The sequence below is a fragment of the Protopterus annectens genome, chromosome 4.part1 (genome assembly GCF_019279795.1).
Source record: "Protopterus annectens isolate FY-2018-M chromosome 4.part1, PAN1.0, whole genome shotgun sequence".
Classification (NCBI taxonomy): domain Eukaryota; kingdom Metazoa; phylum Chordata; order Ceratodontiformes; family Protopteridae; genus Protopterus; species Protopterus annectens.
Window position 1 is genome coordinate 543,761,741 of NC_056734.1, and position 21,144 is coordinate 543,782,884.

The window sequence follows — 21,144 nt, forward strand, 5'->3', positions numbered from 1 at the left end:
TGCAGTATTCATTACATTAGGGATTCCGTGTCAAGGATGGCCGTCTGGTCAGTATACCAAAGCCTATAGGTTGCTTTCAAGGTTTACTGTATGTCACACACATGCTCCTTGCATAGCATAGTGCATAAAGGTGACATCCGGACGTACCATCATCAGAACTTCTTTGCTGCCAGTTCAAACGCCATCATTTGATCATCACTCTGAATGCCTGTTCCATTTATGGTTCACCTGGCTGTTGCAGGTAAGTGCCCTCTTGGGGTTATTTTTTACTCCTCTCTTTTATTGTTGCTTGTGGGGTTTCACGTCATCCAAGATGGGTAAATGCAAGTGTGGGAGACAGATTCCCCATAAAGACTGCCACAACTAGTGTCTGTTTTGCTTAGGTGCCTCTAGTGACCCTACATCATGTTCTATTTGTTAGGCTTTTGTACCAAAAACACTTTGTAGTAGGCAGTCTTCTTTGGCGATGTATCTTTAAATCAGAGTATTAAGCATCTTGCAAAAGACATGACAGAGGGTACTTCATGCTCCGAGGGACAACCGTCAGTGAAGAAAAAGGTCAAGAAGCCTAAGCCGGAATCTTCCTCTGTTCAGCCTCCACCAGGCAGCTCTCCTGAGGTGAGTGAATGCCCAGAGGTTTGCCCAGCTTTGTCATTGGATTTCTCTGCCACGACCATGTTAAAGAACAGCAGGGATCCAACTTTAAGCACATCTGAGGAGGCTTTGCAGACGTCTGTTTTGGATGCTCATGGGGAACCACGGCTGATTTATTTCTGAGGGGCTTGGGAGTGTTCCCCGATTATAAGACAGGCGTCACAAATTTAGAAAAAGCAAAGGACTACACATATCTTTCCTGTTCCTGCTCCTAAGGATCCACAGTGTGAATGACAGGTCTTCACTCAGGGTTATTTTAGTGCTTTGATGGCATTGAAACCTCCTCAGGGAGATTCTATTCTAACCCCCCCCCCCCCTTGGCCCTCTACTTCTCTAAAAAGACCCAGGGAACACGATTCCTCTGAGGAGGAGCTGAGGAGGATGAGGATTCTCTTGCTTACTTTTCTCAGATTCCTTCTCCTTTGGAATATGGGTCCAGGAGAAGAGGAATCTACCAGTCCTGAGACTTTCTTTGAAGAGATTTATTTTGGGGACACAATCTCCAGGATAATGGAGTTCTTTAAATGGGATTGTGCTCAGGTCTCTGAGTTACATAAAAGATACCATGAGTTGCTTCAGATGGACTCTTAAACTTTCTGCTGTTCTTCCTGTTTTGGCTGCCTTGTTGGTTGCATTTTCGAAGGATTCCAAGGTTCCAGACGATCACCCCCTTGCTCCCAAGAGACCTGATAGATTCTACAGGATGCCTGAGGACAAATTTTTTGTATAAGTGTCCTTCTGCTGACTCCTAGATGGTGTCTGTATCTTCTGACAAGCCCTCTCAATTGCTTCCTTCTTCCACGTTACTGCCCTCTGATAAAGATAGCAGGACCATGGAAAAGCTAGGCAAGAAGGTTTACACCTCTGCTACCTTAGCTTTTAGGGCTGTTAGCTATATGTTGGCGCTCTCATCCCAGGCTTGTCAGGTTATTTCTGATCCTCCAGACTCTGAGGGTAAAACTTCTGTTCTTTCCCTGTTGGAGACTTCCTCCTAGGTGGCTAGTCATTCCATCAAGTGTAGTTCTAATGCAGCAGATGCTTCCTCTATGGCTGCTGCTTTTGGATCAGTGAAGAGTTGTTCTTGGCTTCAGCTTCATCCTTTGCCTGATGATGATATTAAGACTGTTGATGGATGCCCTTCTTGACAGTAAACACTTATTTGGAGAAGCTGCTGCTGCTATGTTTAAGTCCCTTCAGGATAAAGAGTAAGGTTTTACGGGAACTTAAACGTGTTGGTTTCTCCTGTCCCTAACTTTCAGAGAAATTCCCCCAATAAGCCAATCTTTATTTGCAGTCAGTCTCACCCGCCTCCTAAGAGCAAAAAGGGTGGCAATTGGGCTCCTCCTGCTAAGGCTGCTCAGACGTCTGTGCCTTAGAAGTCTCCTTTTCCAGAGAAACCAGGTGCTGTTACTATCCTATTCTTCTCAGCCACTTTCCTCTTTCTTTTTGCCTTTCTTTCTCTCTCTCTTCGTATTTGGCTACAGATTACTAAGGATCCCTGTGTCCTGTCCATTATTTGTCAGGGGTATTTCATGGTTTGGAAATCCTTTCCCCGTTTATGGGTATTCTTTAGCCCCATCAGGAGCAGATCTCCTTTCTAGAGGTGCTTTGGGACCTTTTGACTCTGGGACTATTCAGGAGATACCTCTGTCCCAATGGATTGGGGGGGGGTTATTCCCGGATGTTTTTAATACCCAGAAAAAAAGGGTACTTGGAGACCAGTTCTAGACCTGTCTCATCCAAACACTTTTCTGAAAGTGCTCTTCATTCGAATATTGTCCCTGCAGACTTTGTTCCCTGTTTTGCTTCCTCAGGCTTATATGGTGTCTGTGGATCTCAAGGATGCTTATCTCCATATTGCAATCCATCCCCCTTTCAGGAAGTTTTTACATTTCTCTGTTGCTTCCTGGCATTTTCAGTTCTTTGCATTGCCCTTTGGCCTTTCTGCTTCCCCAAGGGTATTCAAATGCCTCGCTCCTGTGATTGCTTTTTGCAGGATTCTGGGGATCCAAGTATTTGCTTACTTGGGCATCTTTCTGTTTCAGGCATCCTTTCCAGAGACCCTGTTGTAAAATCTTCATTTTGGCATTTCCCTTCTGCAAAGTCTGGGGTTCACAGTAAACTTCAAGAAATATTTTCTGACTCCTTCTCAGGACCATGTTTTTCTGGTTTGCAAGCTTCAGATAGTGCCTATGCTGACATCCCTGCCTCCTCCCAAGGCCTTGACATCCATTTCCCTCTTTCAAACTCTTCTTCCTTTATTACAGCCAGGATGTTTCTGAGAGCTCTGAGATTCATGGTATCCACCATCCTTATTCCTTCCTCTGGCCAAACTCCACATTAGAAATTTCAGTGGTTTCTGAAGTCAGTTTGGCTTTAACATGCGCATACCCTAGAATTGTAGTTCCTCTTCTACCTTGTCTCAGCAAGGGATCCAGCATTTGTTTCTAAATCCAGGGCTCCCTTTTCATCCCCCTTTCCCTCTCAGGAGCTGTTCACAGATGCTGCCGATGCGGAATAGGGAGCAGCTTTTGGCTCCCTAATGATGCAGTGGGTGTGGTCGCATCTTCAACAGAAAGAGTGCATCACTGTCGGAGATGAGAGCTCTTCTGCTGGTGCTTCAGGGTTTTCATCATCTTTTCTCCCCAGGACCCCTGAACTTATTTACATACAATATTACTGTGGTGTGGTATGTAAACAAACGGGGGGACAAGATCTTAGCCTCTTTGCCGGTTGACACTCCTGGTGTGTTATCTTGCTGTCCAGTATCAAGTGATTCTTCAGGCAGTTTACATTCTCTCAGGTCAAAACTTTGTGGCAGACACTCTAAGCAGGTCCTTAACTCAATCACACAAATGGATGCTTCACAGGGATGTTTCTGGACATTGTCCACCAGTGAGGTACTCCTTGAGTAGATCTATTTGCCTCCCCTCTGAACAGACATCTTCCTTTATTTTGGGCTAGAGTCCCAGGTACTCTAGTGTGGAAGGTTGGACGCCCTCTCTCTTTCTTTGAATGGGATCTTTCTTTATGCTTTCCCTCCTCTTCACCTCATTCCAAAAGTCCTGTTCAAAATTCAACAGGACGCTCCCAAATTTTTGTAACTCCCTTTTGGCCAAATCAGCATTGGTTCTGCCTCCTTCTGCATTTAGCCAAGGGCAATCATCACAAGTTGCATCACAGGGTGGACCTATTCACACAAGACAAGGGATCTCTCACCCTTACCCACCCCTCTATTCAGCTGACACTATAGGTGATAGGACTTTGACTCCACATAGGCACTTTTTTTTCTGAGGGCATGTTTAGGGTCCTGCAGGAGGCCAGGAAACCCGGAATTACCAAATCCTATTTATCCAAATGGAAGAGGTTTTCTGTTTGGTGTCTTTTTCGTAACCTGGATCCTCTTTCTGTGGATTTTCCTTTGTTTCTCTCTTAATTGTGTGAATTGCTAAATGTTGGATTGGCTTATTCTTCTGTAAGACCCACTTATCAGCTATCTCTGCTTGTCCGCCTTTATCCCTCCCATTAGCATCTAGATTTCAGGCTAACCAATTCCTAAAATGTGTCCTTCGTATTAAGCCTCCCAGGAGGCCTGTTCTTCCTCTCTAGGATCGTAATTTTGTTTTTGAAAAATTGACTTGGGCTCCTTTTAAGCCTTCAGCTTCTTCGGAGCATTGCTCTTGGAGGACTGTTTCTTTATTAGCCCTTACTTCTGCCAGATGAGTGTCTGAGCTTCAAGCCGTTATGGTTTGTCCTCATGTTTTGGTGTTTCATAAGGACAGGTTGTCCTTACGTCCACTAATCCTTCCTTTTTGCCCAAGGTAGTGAATGAGTTGTCCCTTAATCAGTCTATTCATTTGCCCATTGTTTCCCTTTTCCGCAGCATGCCAATGAGAAGGTGCTGCACACGTTGGATGTGCATAGACAATTCAGATTTTATTTGGATAATACTAAGACTATTAGGAAATCTGATCAGCTCTGTTTCCTTTCATCCCAGGTCCTTGGGATTAGCTGTATCCAAACAGACTATTTCTTCTTGGATTTCAAAAGCTATTTTTTGTTGTTCTTCTCATGGTAATAGCCTTCTTTATTGTTAATGTTCATTCTACTAGACCTGTGGCTGCTTCTGGTGCTTTTTTTCAAGGGTTTAGATGCTAACTATCCTGGCTAACTAATGATAACCTCATACTGAACCCAAACAAGACCAAACTCATGCTCTTTCTCTCCACCAAAACACTCAATCCCTCAGCCACTTTTCAAATCCACTCCTCCAACAACACAATCATAAACACCAGCTCACATACCAAATTACTAGGTGTCACAATTGATAGCAAATTAAAATTTGACCTACCTCTCTCAAACAATTAAAAAAACTCACATCAAACTAGGCTCTCTTTACCGAATTAATCCTTTCCTAACTAGCCAATCTAGACTAATCATTGCCAGGACTCATCTCTTATCTACTGTTCTCTATGCTTCCCCCATCTTATAGATTAGTACTAGGCTAACTGCCCTTGTTAGCCATTTTAAGCCTAGACAATTATCCCTTGGGAGACTCAAACCCTGCACCTTGTGTTTGTAAGGCAAACACATCAACCATTAGGCCATCCTCCCAACTCTCCCTCACAAACCTTAACAAAACTGACCTTACCTAACTTGAATCAGCCTACAATAAAATAGCCAAGTTCCGCCACAAGCTTTCCCCGTATAGGTCCCACCACTGCTCTGCCCTACAACAAATAAATTTGGTAGAGTTCCCACAACAACTAACCTATACCCAACTTGTCTTTACTCACAAACTAATATTCCAGCCAAACAGAACCCCAGCCCTACAACAACCATATGCCAACACTCGGCAACTCCGATCCTCATACAGAACACTCGTCCAAGTATCCCAAAGCAACAACAAAGCCGGGGATGCCCTCTACTGCCACCACATTTCTAAATTTTGGAACTCAATCCCCCAACACATCCTAAATGCTACCAACCTAAACCAATTCAAAGCTCTGCCCAAACACCACCTCACTACCAACTGGCTGTGCTCCCGTACCAAGCCAGGCTAATTTCATCCCCTAAATGTTAGTCTCCATATATACCCACTCCCACTTGTTAGCAACACCTATCAGCTACCTACAATAAGTGTATAATTTGATAATTCCTTTTCTTTTGTAAGGGTATACATATGTGCACGTATTAAAGTATATCCAAATGATCAACTAAAGATGGACCCCTGCCCTGAAAAGAAAAAATCGATATATACGACTTAAATATATTGTAATAACTTTCTCCTTTTCACTAAAGTGCCTATTGTACAGTCTTTGTTGTCTCTAAATATTTTTGTTAAATTCTATGTAAAAGCGACACTGTACCTGTCAGTGTTGTTCTTGTTTTATTGGAGCTTTTCTCCCCGGGCCTCCGCTGAAAATGGGCTCACACCCAGACGGACTATCCCGGTCAACAAATGTAAAATAAATAAATAAATCTGGACTTCAGTGCATACATTTACCAAGCCCTACAAGTTGTATTGAATCTCCAGGGCTAGAGCTGGTTTTGCTAGGGCCATTCTTCATGGCTTCCTAGAGGGCTCTGCTGGTCCTTCCTCCTCCCCCCAAGTTTCTTCCTGAGCTTTGGAACTCTTCCTAATGTAATGAATACTGCAACAGTGATATGCAAGGACATAGTACAATTGTGTAAAATCTTACCATAATGGTAGATGTCCTTCTCTTCACTGTTGCAGTATTCACACCCTCCTTCCACCCCCTGGTTCATTTCTCTTCTGGATGAACTGATTACCTTTTCTTTTCCTTGGAGTGGCATTCCTCCTGGGGCTTTCAGTTTTGAGGATGATGCGTCCGGACGTCACCTTTATGCCCTATGGTTCACAAGGAGCATATGTATGATGTACTGCATACCTTAAAGCAACCTAAAGGCTTTGGTATAGTGGCCAGATGTCAGGTTGCCCTTGGTAGGTGATCCCTAATGTAATAAATACTGCAGTAGTGAAGAGAAAGATATCTACCGTTATTGTAGACTTCTTTTGACTTCTGGAGGGGGGTTTTGAAATGGATGTGAGTGTGTTGCGTGTTGTGGTACAACCTAAATATTGAGTTTCTTGGCTTTTTTCTTAAGTGTCTTTGGTGTTAGAGATTCCTTGACTACCTCAATATGAGTATTTTGGGGGGGATTTTTGCAGTGTGTCTGTCCGTGCATGCATGCATTGCTTACAAAATGAGGAGTACTTTGAGAGAGAAGCTTCCAGCTTTAGTAAGGAACTTCAGCTGTCAGATTGTCAGTAATGAGTAGCAGTAGTGGATTATTGGTAAGCATGAGGCCGTTGTTGCTGCAGTCTCCTGAATTGCCAGATACAAGAAGCAGGCTGAACACAGAAGGGGTAACAGCTGCGACCCTGTACTGACCATTTGGGGCAAAAAGAAAGGTAATGGTTATGTGTATTGCAGTGTAGACAATGTAGACTTCTGCAAGAGAGATATGATAGAAGTGTGATACGTATTATATTGGAAGTATGCTAAATTTTAAAGGGAATGAGTCAGTGATTTTTCCACTCCAATCATTGTTTTGGTAAGTCGCATGATTCTTTTGTTTGTTGGCCACGGTGGTGCAGCGGTTAGCATTGTAGCCTTACAGCAAGAGGTTCTCCGGTTCGATTCTCGGCTGAAGCGCATTCTGTGCTGAGTCTGCATATTCTCCCAGCAGTCTAGTGAGTTTTAAAGACATGTAGGTAGGTGCATGTGTATGTGTGTGCATTCTGTGATGGTTGGGCGCCAGACTAGCAATTCGACAGTGAAAAAACACCACTGCCAATCAATCTGTGCACTGGTGATCTGCTCTGGTGACCCCTAACCAGGAAAAGCCGAAAGACATGATTCTTTTGCTTATGTTCAAGCAACATTCTCTCGGGTTGCGTTAGCTTTGTGGGGAGAAGCAACTGCAGTGGGGGAATGCTAGCAGTTTCCTTTATGTGCTCCTTTTGCTTACAGTCCTTTGCTGTTATGGAAGTTTTATTCCTTTACTGTGAAGTAGTGGATGTCTGCGTTTTTCTTCATTACATCTTTTTCATTCTTTCAGTTTGCTGGCCAGTGCAGTTTGATGCATATATGCAAATATACACAGATACATATATTTTTCCTGCAACATATCTGCTTTGTTGATAAAAGCAGATATGAGGATTCACTATGATATTCCTATTTGAAATCACAATTACAGACAGTTGGTAACCCTTCTACTAAGATTTTTTCAAGGTGGTTGTCTCGTGCTGTTTCGCTTAGTTATTTTCAGCATAAGCAAGCTATTTCCAGGCAAGACTCTGATCCACTGTACCAAGACTTTGGCGTCTTATGTGGCTTTCTGGAAAAGAGTGGAATCATAATTTTCTAGAGGCAACAAGTTGGTTCTTCTGAACATAATTTTACAAACTAGATTCCTTTTCCAAGTTCAGAACAGGCTGTCCTAGAACCTTTTCTCCAGTGTATCCTGGATTATTGATCTATTTCTGCCTTGTTATATTAGTAATCTATGGTAATGTACTCTTAACATCTTAGGCTACTGCAGCAGTGATGTAATATTGATCTTGGTACAGTTGTATAAGTAAAAATTGCTATAGAATGTAGATGTTCTAATAGATCACTGTTGCAGTACCTGTACCCTCCATTTATTTTGTTTTTTTTACGTATTGCCATATGTCATTGTTTATATAGCTACTGTCATTTTACTTTTACTTTCATAGCATTTTTCCTTTTCAGGGCTATTTGTAGGCAGGAAAGCTTTGATGTTTTTGGTGGCTCTGTCTTTTATATGGATCTTTTATATGGAACTGTGTTTGAGCACCTTACAGAAAGGTGTCCTTAAGGTTGGAAAAGCTGTCTGGGCGGTCCTGGCAGTGTATAACCATAATAGTGTAAGCTACTGCAACAGTAATCTAATGTTGAACGTAAAGCAAATCACGGACGTGGCTCTGTGATCTTTAGAACATCTACTGATATGGTAAGTTACCTGCACAACTATACTTTCCTGTGGATTTCTGCATGTGTTGCAGTTTATGAATTGGACCATTGTTTGTCACAACTGATAGTACTTTTTTTTTTTCTTTTAATAGATTGCAGTTCAGGCTTTGCAGTGTTGTCATTATTCCATTCTCTGGATTTTGGTTAAAAGTGCAGAAGTCACCTCTTCCAAAGTAAGTTGTGTTTTCAGTTCACTTGACTCTTTCTGAATCGCTTGAATTACTCAAGAGTTCATATTTTTATCTCATTTAAGGTACTGCTTGGTTAAACTCGTAGTTTTATCAAAGAATACTCATTAACCCTTGATTGTGTAACACCCTTTATGTGAGAGTGTTCAATCTCGCCTTTGTTCTTACACATGGGTTCGGAGCCGATCCTCGGCTCCGTGCCGGCCGACTGCAAGCTCTGCATCGAGAAGAAGCTCGAGGACATCTAATACCCACAATCCCCCTCTGCCTTTACCCCAGATCTAGTTTGCCGCTGCTGCATTCGCATCGCTGGAGGCTAGCTCGAGGGTTTTTCAGATAAGATTTAACTTTCTTTTTGTTAAACTTTCAAGAGAACTTGTCAAAATCACTAGTTATTATATAGTGTAGTGTGTGTGTGTAGAGAGAGAAATCTCGGTACCGTTAACTTAGTTTAACTTCTCTTAACTGGTATAGAGTTTTTCGGGGCCTACCACCCCTACTTGGATTGACAAACGGACTGACATATTACCGGATTTGAGACTTTTTTTTCTTGGATTGACTAGTTACTGGACTTGACTTTTTTCTCTTTCTTCAAAATGTCTGAGAAAATAAAATCTGGATTCAAACGTTGCCAGTGTGGCCAAAAGATGTCGGTCACGGACAACCACAGTTCCTGTGTCTACTGCCTTGGCCCTCTCCACTTACAAGAGGACTGTTCTATTTGTCACTCTTTTAGTGGGAGGGTCATGACAGATAGGCGCAGGAAACTGATGGATAGAGGTTTATTGAAACCCTCTTTCCAGGAGGCTCTGGATGCTTCAGACCAGGCATCCAAATCCTCGAAGGAATCGAAGACGTCGGAGCCCAAGTCATCGGCTCCGAGCTCTTCGGGTAAAGTTAGATCACCGGTTCCACAGACTTCGGGGCCGAGTGTTCAACTGTTGGCAGTTTCCGAGCCTCGAGTCTTGGAACCGGTGACGGAGCTCCCTCCACCGACTCTGTTGAGGTCGGCTCCGTCTTCGATCCCTTCGACTCGTTCTTCCAGGGCCCTTTCCGACACCGATGTGGACCGTGTGGTGCAGAAATTGATGGAGCATACGGCCCTATCCAAGCTTATCTCGGTCTCCTCTCAGTTGATGTCGAGACTTGAAGGCCTGCCACTATCTCCATCTGTTCCTCCTCCGAGACCTGCCCAGTCTTCGGAGCCGGAAGAAGCTGAACTGATGATTGTGGAGCCCTCGGTGCCAGAACCGTCTTTTTCTCAGTCGGCACCGTTCACCTCGACTCCATCCGATCCGGTACTGGAGTCTCGGGGCCGAAGATCCATCCTTGGTTCCGGGACCGAGAGTCGGACCGATGTTTCGGTTCCGACGCTCCCTCTCGAAGCCTCGGCGCGGATCGACTCGGTTCCGTCCTCGGGGTCGGTGCCTTCGGTTCCTGTTTCGGGGATTCTTCCCATTTCTTCGGAACCGGGAGATACCTCGACTCGGGACCCGGGGGCCTTCGACCTCATGAGGAAGGTGTTGTCTACCCAGACAACCACATCAGCAGGAACAGCTTCTCCTCCCCACAAAGGACCGTTATCCTCCTCTGCACCCACGGCCACATCCAAGCGTCGGGCACCAGTGTCTCAGCCACCCCTGGAGGGTGCCCCCTCTTCCTCGGAGGCTTCCTCGGATGCTCCCCACGAATAAGTCCCTAGGAAAAGATTGTGTAAGAGGAGACACTTGGATTCTCCACAAGAATCCTTGACATCTGATACTGACTTAGATGAGTCAGAAGGGTCCCCTAAGTCACCTTCAGAAGATGTCTCTTTTTCTGACATCTTGGAGATCCTAAAACAGAGAGGTGACTGGCAATCCCTCCCCCCTTCTGAGGATGAGTCAGTTTTGCTGAAGGCATTTGGTGCTCGCCCTTCCTCCTCCTGGGTCACTCCGCCCTTCGATGAGTTAATGGAGTTGATTGCTCAAAGGCGGGAGACACCTGACACGGTGGAACCAGTCCCTAGGAAGCCAAATAAGTACATTACGGCACCACAGGACAAGGCTTACCTCACCAAAGGAGTTCCAGTAGACGCCATGGTGGTGGCAGCGCCACGAAAAAGGAGATGTCGGAGTCTTCCTCATCTGTCCATCCGCCTAACAAAGATTCTAGGACCATGGACAGATACGGAAGCGCATTTTCAGTTCAGCGGCTTTCTATGCTCCCTGAACTATTTGACTCATTTTACACGCTTACAGAGGGATCTAGTCAAAGAGTTGGGAGATACCCTCCAGGGTACTACAGATGCTGCTGTTTCAGAGAAAGTTACAGCACATCTCAACACCCTTACATCCATTGTAAACTCGTCCATGAGGCTGATATCCCACGCAGTCAAGGATCGAGTAGGGCAGCGGCTTCAGCGATTGCTCTTCGTAGGCAATCCTGGATGCGCTTATGTTCATTTGCGGAAGCCTTCAAGTCTTCCTTTACTAACGCCCCATTTGATGGAGCCACACTTTTTGGCCCTAAAGTAAAGGAGACCCTTACCCGTGTGAACAGGAGGGAAAGACTCTGTCTGCTGTCGGAGTCCATTTTTCCACCCTTCCAGACCGTACCCCAAAGGGCAACGTGGTGGGAAAATGTGGTTTCAAAACCCCAAGGATCTTTCCCAAACACACAGGGTGATGCCCCTCTAGAGGCAGAGGGGGCAGAGGTGGAAGACGCCCTGGTGGCAGAGGGGTCCATGAAACCAAGGTGACAGGGATAACCTCCTGGCAAACCTTTTCAGCACTCCTGAGAGGAGGCCCGACTGTCCTGCTCTGGAGGCAGTCGGGGGTCGCTTAGCTTTATACCCTCAGGCCTGGCAAAACCTTTCTTCAGACAATTGGGTAAAAAGCGTTGTTACCAGAGGTTACAAAATCTCATTTCTATCCACACCCATTCCAAAGAGAAAACTCCCAGATGTACCACCCCATCTGAGACCCAGCAGTTACAGAAATTTCAAAGCTGCTAGAAAAAGAGTCATCCAACCAGTCCCAGCGGACCAAATAGGATTCGGAACTTACTCAAGGTTCTTTTTAGTTCCAAAGAAAACAGGGGACTGGAGGCCGATTCTGGACCTAAGCCATCTCAACACCTTTGTCAAGAAGGAAAAGTTCGAATGGTCACGCTTCAATCGATCCTTCCATTCTTACGGAAGGACGACTGGATGTGCTCGATAGATCTGAAGGACGATACTACCACATCAAAATGGCCAGGGCGTCCAGGGATCATTTGCGCTTCCGGCTGGGAGCCAGTCACTATCAGTTTCGAGCCCTGCCCTTTGGTCTGACTACAGCCCCCAGGGTCTTCACCAAATGCATGGCAGTGGTAGCGTCTCATCTGAGGCGCCTAGGATTCCAGGTGTTTCCGTATCTGGATGACTGGCTCCTGTCTGCCACCACCAGGCGTCAACTGATACAAGCCAGGGATTACACCCTACAACTTTGTACAAACCTTGGAATTTCAGTAAATTTCGAAAAATCTTTGCTACAGCCATCACAGCATATCTTATTCATAGGAGCGGAATTAGATACGCACCATTTAGTTCTAAAACTTCCTACAGAAAGAATAGTAGCACTTCAAATCAACATTTCCCTTCTGCTGTCGCCCAGAAAGTCACCGCAAAATTGTTCTGAAAGTCTTGGGTCTCATGGCAGCTTCTCTCATTGCGATACCATTGGGAAGACTGCACATGAGAGTGCTACAATGGCTTCTGTTTGCACAATGGTCATTCCAACAACTTCCACTGACTCACGAAATATTGATAACGAAAACATGCAAATCACACCTAATGTGGTGGTTACAGACTTGCAACCTATCCAGCGGAAGACCATTTGTGCTACCCGCACCGTCAGCGACGATAACCACGGACGCTTCCCTGATAGGGTGGGGGGGCATCTTTCAGGGACAGACAGTCCAAGGCGAATGGACCAATCTGGAGTACAATCTGCACATCAATGTTCTGGAGTTGAGGGCAGTGTTTTTAGCATTGCAACACTTTGCTCCCCTTCTTCCTCCAGGGACCATTGCAGTTCAGACAGACAACATGTCCGTAGTCTGGTACATAAACAAGCAAGGGGGAACCAGGTCTTACCAACTATGCAGAGAGGCCATGAGAATTTGGCAATGGGCAGAGTCCACCGGTCGCTTTCTGATCGCAACGCACATCCCGGGTCATCCAACGCCATAGCCGACAGGCTGAGCAGGGCAATACTATTGCCTCACGAGTGGTCCTCAAACAGTCAGTTGAGAAGGATTTTTCGCAAATGGGGCCAGCCTACCTGCGATCTGTTTGCGTCTCCAATGAACGCCAAATGCAGGAGCTACTTTGCCCTATTACCCTCCAGGGAAGTCCCCAGGGACGCTGGTGCACGATTGGCCCCGGTCTCCTATATGCTTTTCCTCCATTTCCCTGATTGCAAAGTTTCTACAGAAAGCCAACAACCTTCAGAGGACTATTATTCTCATTGCTCCGTTCTGGCCTCGTCAAATTTGGTTCCCCTTTCTATTGCATCACCGCATTCGGGGACCTTGGATGCTGGACCCAGAGCCAGATCTACTGACTCACTCGTCAGGAGTTCCTCACCCATCTTTAGAATCTCTCCATCTAGCAGCTTGGCTGCTCCGCTTCCCTTTCTAGCCAGGTCGGTTCCCCTTACATCGGCGGTTCAAGATATTTTAGTAGCTTCTCATAAAGTTTCCACTACAAAGACTTACACCAGTAAGTGGAAACGTTTTGTCTTTTGGCGGAGTCACATCATTTGGACCCTGTTATAGCTCCGTTAAACAAGGTTTTAGAGTTCTTGACTGAACTATTTCATGAAGGAGCTTCCCCGGCTACTTTAAGAGTACAGTTAGCTGCCATTTCTAACTATCATGTAGAGGAATCTGGTGCCTATTATGGCTCACAGACTTTGTAAAGCCTTTTAAAAGGTTCTTTTCATATCAGACCACCAGTCAGAAGTCCGACATCACCGTGGAATTTGAACCTGTTGCTCTCTAAATTGATGTTGCCACCCTTTGAACCAGCCTCAAGTTGCACATTGAAATTTTTGTCATGGAAAACTTTATTTCTAGTGGCCATTACATCTGCTAGATGAGTGTCTGAGCTTCAGGCCCTTTCTGTCAAACATCCTTATTTAATATTTCATTCTGACAGAGTATCCCTACGCACTAATCCATCCTTTCTCCCCAAAGTTTGTTCTTCTAGTAATATTAATCAGTCCATTGAATTACCCACCTTCTTTAAGAACCACTCTAATAAATTGGAGTATATGTTGCACAAACTGGACGTTCATAGACAACTCAGATTTTATTTGGATAGAACAAAAGATCACAGGATATCTGATCAACTATTTCTATCTTTTGCTGATAGCAGAAAGGGTCTTGCAGTTACGAAACGAACTCTTTCTAAATGGCTAACTGACTGTATCACATATGTTTATGAAGCCTCTGATCAAACATTATCAGCTAAACCCAAAGGACATTCCACCAGATCAGTTTCTACATCTTTGGCTCACGCAGCTCGCTTACCGCTAGACACTATTTGTGCGGCTGCTACTTGGGCTAAACCACATACATTTATCTCTCATTACAAAGTGGACAGGGTTTCTAGGGATAGGGCAACCTTTGGTTCCACTGTGCTCAAGAACGTTCTCCCTTGAGTTCCTCAGGATCATGGAGCTAGGGACGCTACCCATGTGTAAGAACAAAGGCGAGATTGAACACTCTCACATAAAGAAGTTATGTCCTTACCATAACGTTCCATGTGGAGTGTTCATCTCGCCTTGGTTATTACACTCCCACCCGTCCCACCCTTAGGAAGAACGTTCGATTTGGTGCCTGGTCTGGAGTATTCTCCTTCTGCTGTTGCAGTATTAGTGTTACTATCATACCCTTGGTATGTTTGTATATATGTACTTTTATGTATATAGTTTGGCATGTGTGCGTGCTTTATGTCTGGTTTGCTTGCAAACTAGATCTGAGGTAAAGGCAGAGGGGGATTGTGGGTATTAGATGTCCTCGAGCTTCTTCTCGATGCAGAGCTTGCAGTCGGCCGGCACGGAGCCGAGGATCGGCTCCGAACCCATGTGTAATAACCAAGGCGAGATGAACACTCCACATGGAACGTTATGGTAAGGACATAACTTCTTTTTATGGATGTTCCCTCTAATATATCATTTGTAAGACTGCTGCCTCATATCTTCCAGTCACTGTATGAATTTCTCATGATCTCCCTTGTCTCCCTTGTATGCATGGTTTTTCTCTGCTTTCTCCAGTGTCCAAAAACGGTGCTGGTTAATGGGATGCTCTAAATTATATTTATGCATGTTTGTGTTTGTGTGTATATATATATATATATATATATATATATATGTGTGTGTGTGTGTGTGTGTGTGTGTGTGTGTATATTTGTACAGGCATACATTCATGTATAATTATAGAAACGTGTGTTTTAAAATAATTTGTCTGAGTAACCATATATGGAGGAGACGTGGAAGTTCGTTTTTTTTTCCCTGCTGCCCAATTTCAATTTGAGTAAAATTTTTGAAATATTGTTACTTGCACTGTCTGCTGTATGCTTTTTAAGAAAATTGTTACTGTTTTATCATTGTAAGAATTACTTTCCATCAAGATCATATTAGAGCCAATATTTCAAATGTCTTTCTCAACCAGAAAGAGAACACTTAAAGGGATTTATGATGCATGCATATTTTGCTTTTGGGTCAGTGTGGGTTAATCATAAGTTCGAGACTACTGTATTCTACAAAATCATTACTGTTGATGCGTTGCGACATGAATCAAAGATTGCTAGGAGGAAGAAATTAGGCCGTTTTCTCTTTTTTGACATTTTATGGAAAAACTAGCAGGCATTGCAGAACGATACGATTTTGAAGTGACATGGGTTTTCAGCTAAAGTAACCATTTATAACTGTGGAATATACTTTTTTACCCTCTGCTACTTTTGAGATGAAAGATGGAAAGTTTCCTTTTTTAGCTAGTTGTCTTTCTCAGAGAAACAGTCCGTCAGAGGCTTTAACAAGGCACACTTTAACTCAACAGCATGTTTGGATTTCGGCATTGTAGTCCACTGTGCACCTGCATCTCTTTTCTGTTGTGATTTCAAAAAGCTCAAAGTCTTAATACCCAACTCACTGAGTCTTGCACACCTAAACACAACAAAACAGGCAAGCAAAGTAAAATAAACCCCCAAAATAATGTGGCGTACAGGTTTGCACTGACAGTGGGGAAGGCCATTTTGGCATTTTAATTGTAGCTCTGAGGTTCCACAGTACCTTGAGAAATGGCCACATGCAAGAAATTTTATGATCATTTTACATTTTTATTTAGACAGAGTTTGTTTGATAGCTTCCATTTGAGTATTTTTATGCCACCAAAGATCTTAGGGAGTCTGAATAGTGTGTGGCAGTCTGTTGTTAGGCATACCATTAAGTGCTTTGGAAAGGCAACAAAGCTGATGCAGTATTGTTTTATGAACCAAGAATGTCTTTTGCAGAACTGTACATCCATCGACTTATTTTTTTTTCTTTTATGTATCTTCACGTTAATGCCACCAAAGTTGCTGTGGTACAGAGTTCATCAGTTCCCCTTTTAGGCTTTTCTTTATAAGAAGCCAGCAAAAAAAACTATGCAGTTTAACATTATTTCAACTGTAGTATTAGATTACTTTAGCCTTATCCTAACAATTGAAACCTAATTTCTTTGCTTTCTTCACTAACTGCATAAAGTGTCTTTATCTTGTCAGGTTACAGCATTAAAAGAATTTGGATTTATCATATCAGTAGTACAGAAAACTTGCTGTGATTACAGGGACTCCCATTTGGTAACCTGTAGCCTGCAGCTAATCTAGTAGACAGGAATAAGTCAGGAAGTGGGTACAGCTGCCCAAAAAATAAGATCTGAAGTAGGATATTCATTTGTCTGCAACCTGTGGGTTATGGATCCGATATCGGATCCGAACCGGCATGGTTTTCCAGCTATGGATCCAAGCTCTCAGCTCCTCCCCTCACCCATAATGCCCTGCTCTACCCTCATGACCTCAGATCTTGTTTGCCGCGCTGGTAACTGGATGTGGGTACATAGCTCTCAGCTAAGTGAACTCTTTTCTTGTTTAAAAATAGAAAATTTTTTGATTCTTTGACTAAATTTGTGTGAAAGTATTAGGTGTGGCTTTAGTATAGACTATTTTGAGTTTATTTTAAGTTAAAGTAAATAATTTTATTCCCTCCCCTCGCTGTTGCGTAGAGTGTGTGTGTAGGCCTGTGTGTTTTTGTTGTTTAAGTTACCTTCTGTAACTTTAGGTATTATAGATTATGGCTGACCAGCCTAAATCTATATTGAATGCTCGAGTGTGGCCATAAGCTCTCACCGCTGATGGCCACACTCGTGTGTTAGTGTCTTGGGGTTGAACACCTCACATCTGGTTGTTCCATTTGTGCAGGGTTCAACCCCAGGGCACTGAGGGAGCGGAGGTCCAAGCTGGTCTTGGCGGGTCTTTACCGGACTCGGCCCGCCTCCGCCTCCTTCGGGACTACTGTACCTGCAGTTGTTCCTCTGTGGCACCCCTCCTGCTCCTGGGACTCAAACTCCCGCTTCTGGAGAGGAGAGGGATGCTGCTAAAAAGGACCGGAGGGAGAAGCACCACAAGCGGCGGGCCGAGACCTCTGTTTCGGCCCCGCCAGCCAAGATGGCTTCTCCCGGCTCCTGTCGGTTCGGTCTCCTCCTTCTCGCCCGTCCCCTGTGTGCTTTACACCGGGCCCTGAGGAGGAGGAGACCCGACCTCCGCCGAGGCTAACGAGGAGGCACTCCAGGCCTACCTCGGTAGCCTCTTCGAGATCTACCCATAGCCTTTCTGATGCTGATCTGGACCGGATGATGAGAAGGTTCATCCAGGCCCAGATGCAGATGGGAGTGCTCTTGCCTCCTCCGGGGAGCTCAACACCCTTTTTAAGCCTATTGCTCCTTCTCCGACCCGCTATCCAGGTTCGAGCAACTGGAGCCGAGCAGCTTCGAGCCGGGAAGGTCGGAGCCGATAGTACTTGGTACCGGACCCGACCCTGCCCTCGAGTGCCGGACCCGATCTCGGAGCCTGGATCCGAGCCGGATCCGGGGATCAGTGCTCCTTCGGCGCCGCCTGTGTCGGAGCGCACTGTCCTTCGGATCCGAGTGCTTCGGCGCCGGCTCCGATCCACTCTTCGGATCCGAGGGGAGCCGATTGTCGGATCCTTTGGTCGAGGTCGGCCCTTCGGCCTTTGATGTAGTGGAGAGGGCTCTGTTGAGGGTCTCCGGACCCCGGCACTTGCTTCGCCCGGCCCCGCTCCCTCTGCACTGGGCCAGGCTTCCACCATCCGCCCCTGGGACAGCCCGCTTCTGTGCCCCAAGTTGCTCCTATGGAGCAAATTGCTGCTTGAGGACTCCTCTGACAGCCCCCCAGAGGAGGCCCCTCGCAAGCATACGTGCAAAAGGAGGCACATTGACTCCCCCGAGTCTCTCACTGAAGACACGGACTTGGAGGAAGGGGAAGGCTCCCCACGGTCACCCCCCGAGGATGTCTCCTTTGGAGACATCATGGAAATGCTCCGTATTAGGGGGGGGTGGTCTGCCCCCAAGTCTTCCTCGGACGAGTCCGTGTTCTTGGAGGCATTTGAAACGGGCCCGTCTACCTCTTGGGTGTCCCCCCCTGCCGACCCCCTGGTGGACCTTACCACCACCAGGGCGTGGAAGGAACCGGACACCGTGGAACCAATTCCCAAAAGACCGGATAGGATCCTTAGTCCGCCCTCCGACAGGACCCATTGGAGTAAGGGGCCTCCTGTAGATGCCATGTTGATGGCGGCGGCCACAAAGAGGGAACTGGCTCAGGAGAGTCCCTCAGTCCACCCACCGAGCAAGGAGTCTCGGATGATGGACCGCTTGGGGAAGCGGATGTTCAGTTCGGCGACCTTCTCGGTAAGGGCGCTGAACTATTTGGCACATGTTATTCGGATGCAGCGAGATCTTATTAAGGAATACGCTGCATCCCCCCGAGTCCATTTCGGAGGAGGACAGAGTTCTGCACTCCACCAAAATGGCCACTCTTAGGTCAGTTACAAATACTTCTATGCGGCTACTCTCCCATGCAACGGAGGGCCGCTAGAGCTGCGGAACAGGACTGGTCACTAGACGCCAGGCCTGGCTCCGCCACTGCGATTTTTCTGAGCCCTTCAAGGCTGCGTTAACGCCCCTTTGATGGTTCTGCTCTGTTTGGCAAGACCGCTCAGACGCTGACCCAGAGCGAGAAGGACGGAAGACGCTGTCTGCCGTCGGAATCCGCTTCTCTGCACCCCAGAGGCCCTATTCTAGGAACCAAAAGGGTCAGAAGAAGATGTGGTTCCGGAAGTCGCAGCAGTCCCAGCCTGCTCCGGACAACCAGTCCTTCCGTGGCAGAGGAGGACAGGGAGGACGCCGCCCTAGAGGCAGAGGGGCTCCCAGAAACTTCGGGTCCAGGGAACCTTTCTCTGAACGGCCCGCGCAGCAACCCTGAGGGGTTGCCCGACTGCTCTACTCTGGAGGCAGTCGGGGGACGCTGGGCACCTAGCGGCATGGGAGTCCATAACATCGGACCGCTGGGTTCTCCAAATCATATCCAGGGGATATCGCATTCCTTTCCTTCACCTTCCAAAGTTAAAGTCCCTCCCAGACGTCCCACCCGGTCAACGGGAGGCCGCTTTGGCAGAAATTGGCCATCTGCTAAAGAAAAGAGCCATCCAGCCCGCTCCCCAGACCAGATCGGAACAGGGTTCTACTCCAGATTCTTTTTAGTGCCAAAAAAGACGGGGCAACTAAGACCAATCCTAGACCTCTCTCTCTTGAATCTGGCAGTCCCCAAAGAAAAATTGCCAATGGTCACTCTGCAATCTATTCTCCCCTTCTGGGAGAAAATCACTGGATGTGCTCGATAGATCTCAAGGACGCCAGACTACCACATCCTGATGGACAGGCGCCCAGGAGGTTTCTCCGCCCGGCTGGGAGCCAGTCACTACCAGTTCCGGGTCCTTCCCTTTGGTCTCACCACAGCCCCCAGGGTGTTTACCAAAGTACTAGCAGTGGTAGCGGCCCACCTGAGGCTTCAGGGGGTGCAGGTCTTTCCCTACCTGGACGACTGGCTCCTTACCGCCCCAACAAGGCATCTACTTCTCTTGGCGCGAGACTCCTTTCTCCATCTTGCTCCATTTCTGGGCATCACAATAAATACAAACTCCAACCTGGTGCCCACACAGCTCTTAGATTTCATAGGGGCCAGACTAGACACAAGGAGTTTACGAGCCTTTCTCACTGCGGACAGAGTTCTAAATCTGCAGCTCCAGGTGCGGGCCATTCTCCATTCAAATTCTGTTCCAGCGGAGTTGGTCCTGAGGGCTCTAGGGTCCATGGCTTCGGCTATAGCACTTCTTCCTCTTGCCAGGCTCAATATGCATTCTACAGTGGACGCCTTAGTACAGTGGCCATACCTTGCTCTGGCCATGCATCATGCCATAGCGATCAGCGAGGCTTGCAAGCGGTCCGTCTTCTGGTGGCTCCGCCCGGGGGATCTCCACGAGGGTCGCCCATTTTGTGCTTCTCCCCTCTCGCCACGGTGACCTCGGCCGCCCTCCGCCTCGGGTGGGGGGGGGCACTTTGCGGGCCGGACAGTCCAAGGCACGTGGAACGATTCAGAGACCTTACTGCATATCAATGTTCTAGAGATGAGAGCAGTGCTCTTAGCGTTGCTAGCACTTCAGGACTTTCTTCCCTTGGGAACAATTGCGATTCAATCGGACAATATGTCTGTTGTCTGGTACATCAACAAGCAAGGGGGAACAAGGTCTTACCCTCTTTGTCGAGAGGCCATGAGAGTTTGGGAATGGGCAATCTCCACCAATCGCTTTCTCATAGCAACGCACATTCCGGTCGGTCCAACATCCTAGCGGACAAGCTCAGTCGCACCATTCTGACCCCTTACGAGTGGTCTCTCAATTGTCAAGTAGCGGAACGCATATTCGCACGGTGGGGAACCCCTTCATGCGATCTTTTGCTTCTCCCTCAAACACCAAGTGCGACAGTTTTTCGCTCTGATACCTCCTCCCGGAGGTACCCCAAGAGACGCTCTGGTGCATGCTTGGCCACCCGGTCTTCTGTATGCCTATCCACCCTTGCCTCTGATGCTGCAAGTTCTTCAGAAAGCTTCGGGTGGGTTGCAGAATGATTCTCATTGCTCC

The 21,144-nt window shown here is 46.5% G+C and overlaps 1 protein-coding gene across 1 annotated transcript in view; it reads left to right on the forward strand.

Annotated features, from left to right (window-relative positions):
• STAG1 (stromal antigen 1) overlaps positions 1 to 21,144 on the forward strand; it is a 2,620,144-nt gene that overhangs the window by 1,707,683 nt on the left and 891,317 nt on the right. The window contains exon 19 of the mRNA XM_044070350.1: positions 8,768 to 8,848. Within this exon, the coding sequence (XP_043926285.1) occupies positions 8,768 to 8,848 (81 nt within the window). The remainder of the gene's footprint in view (positions 1 to 8,767; positions 8,849 to 21,144) is intronic.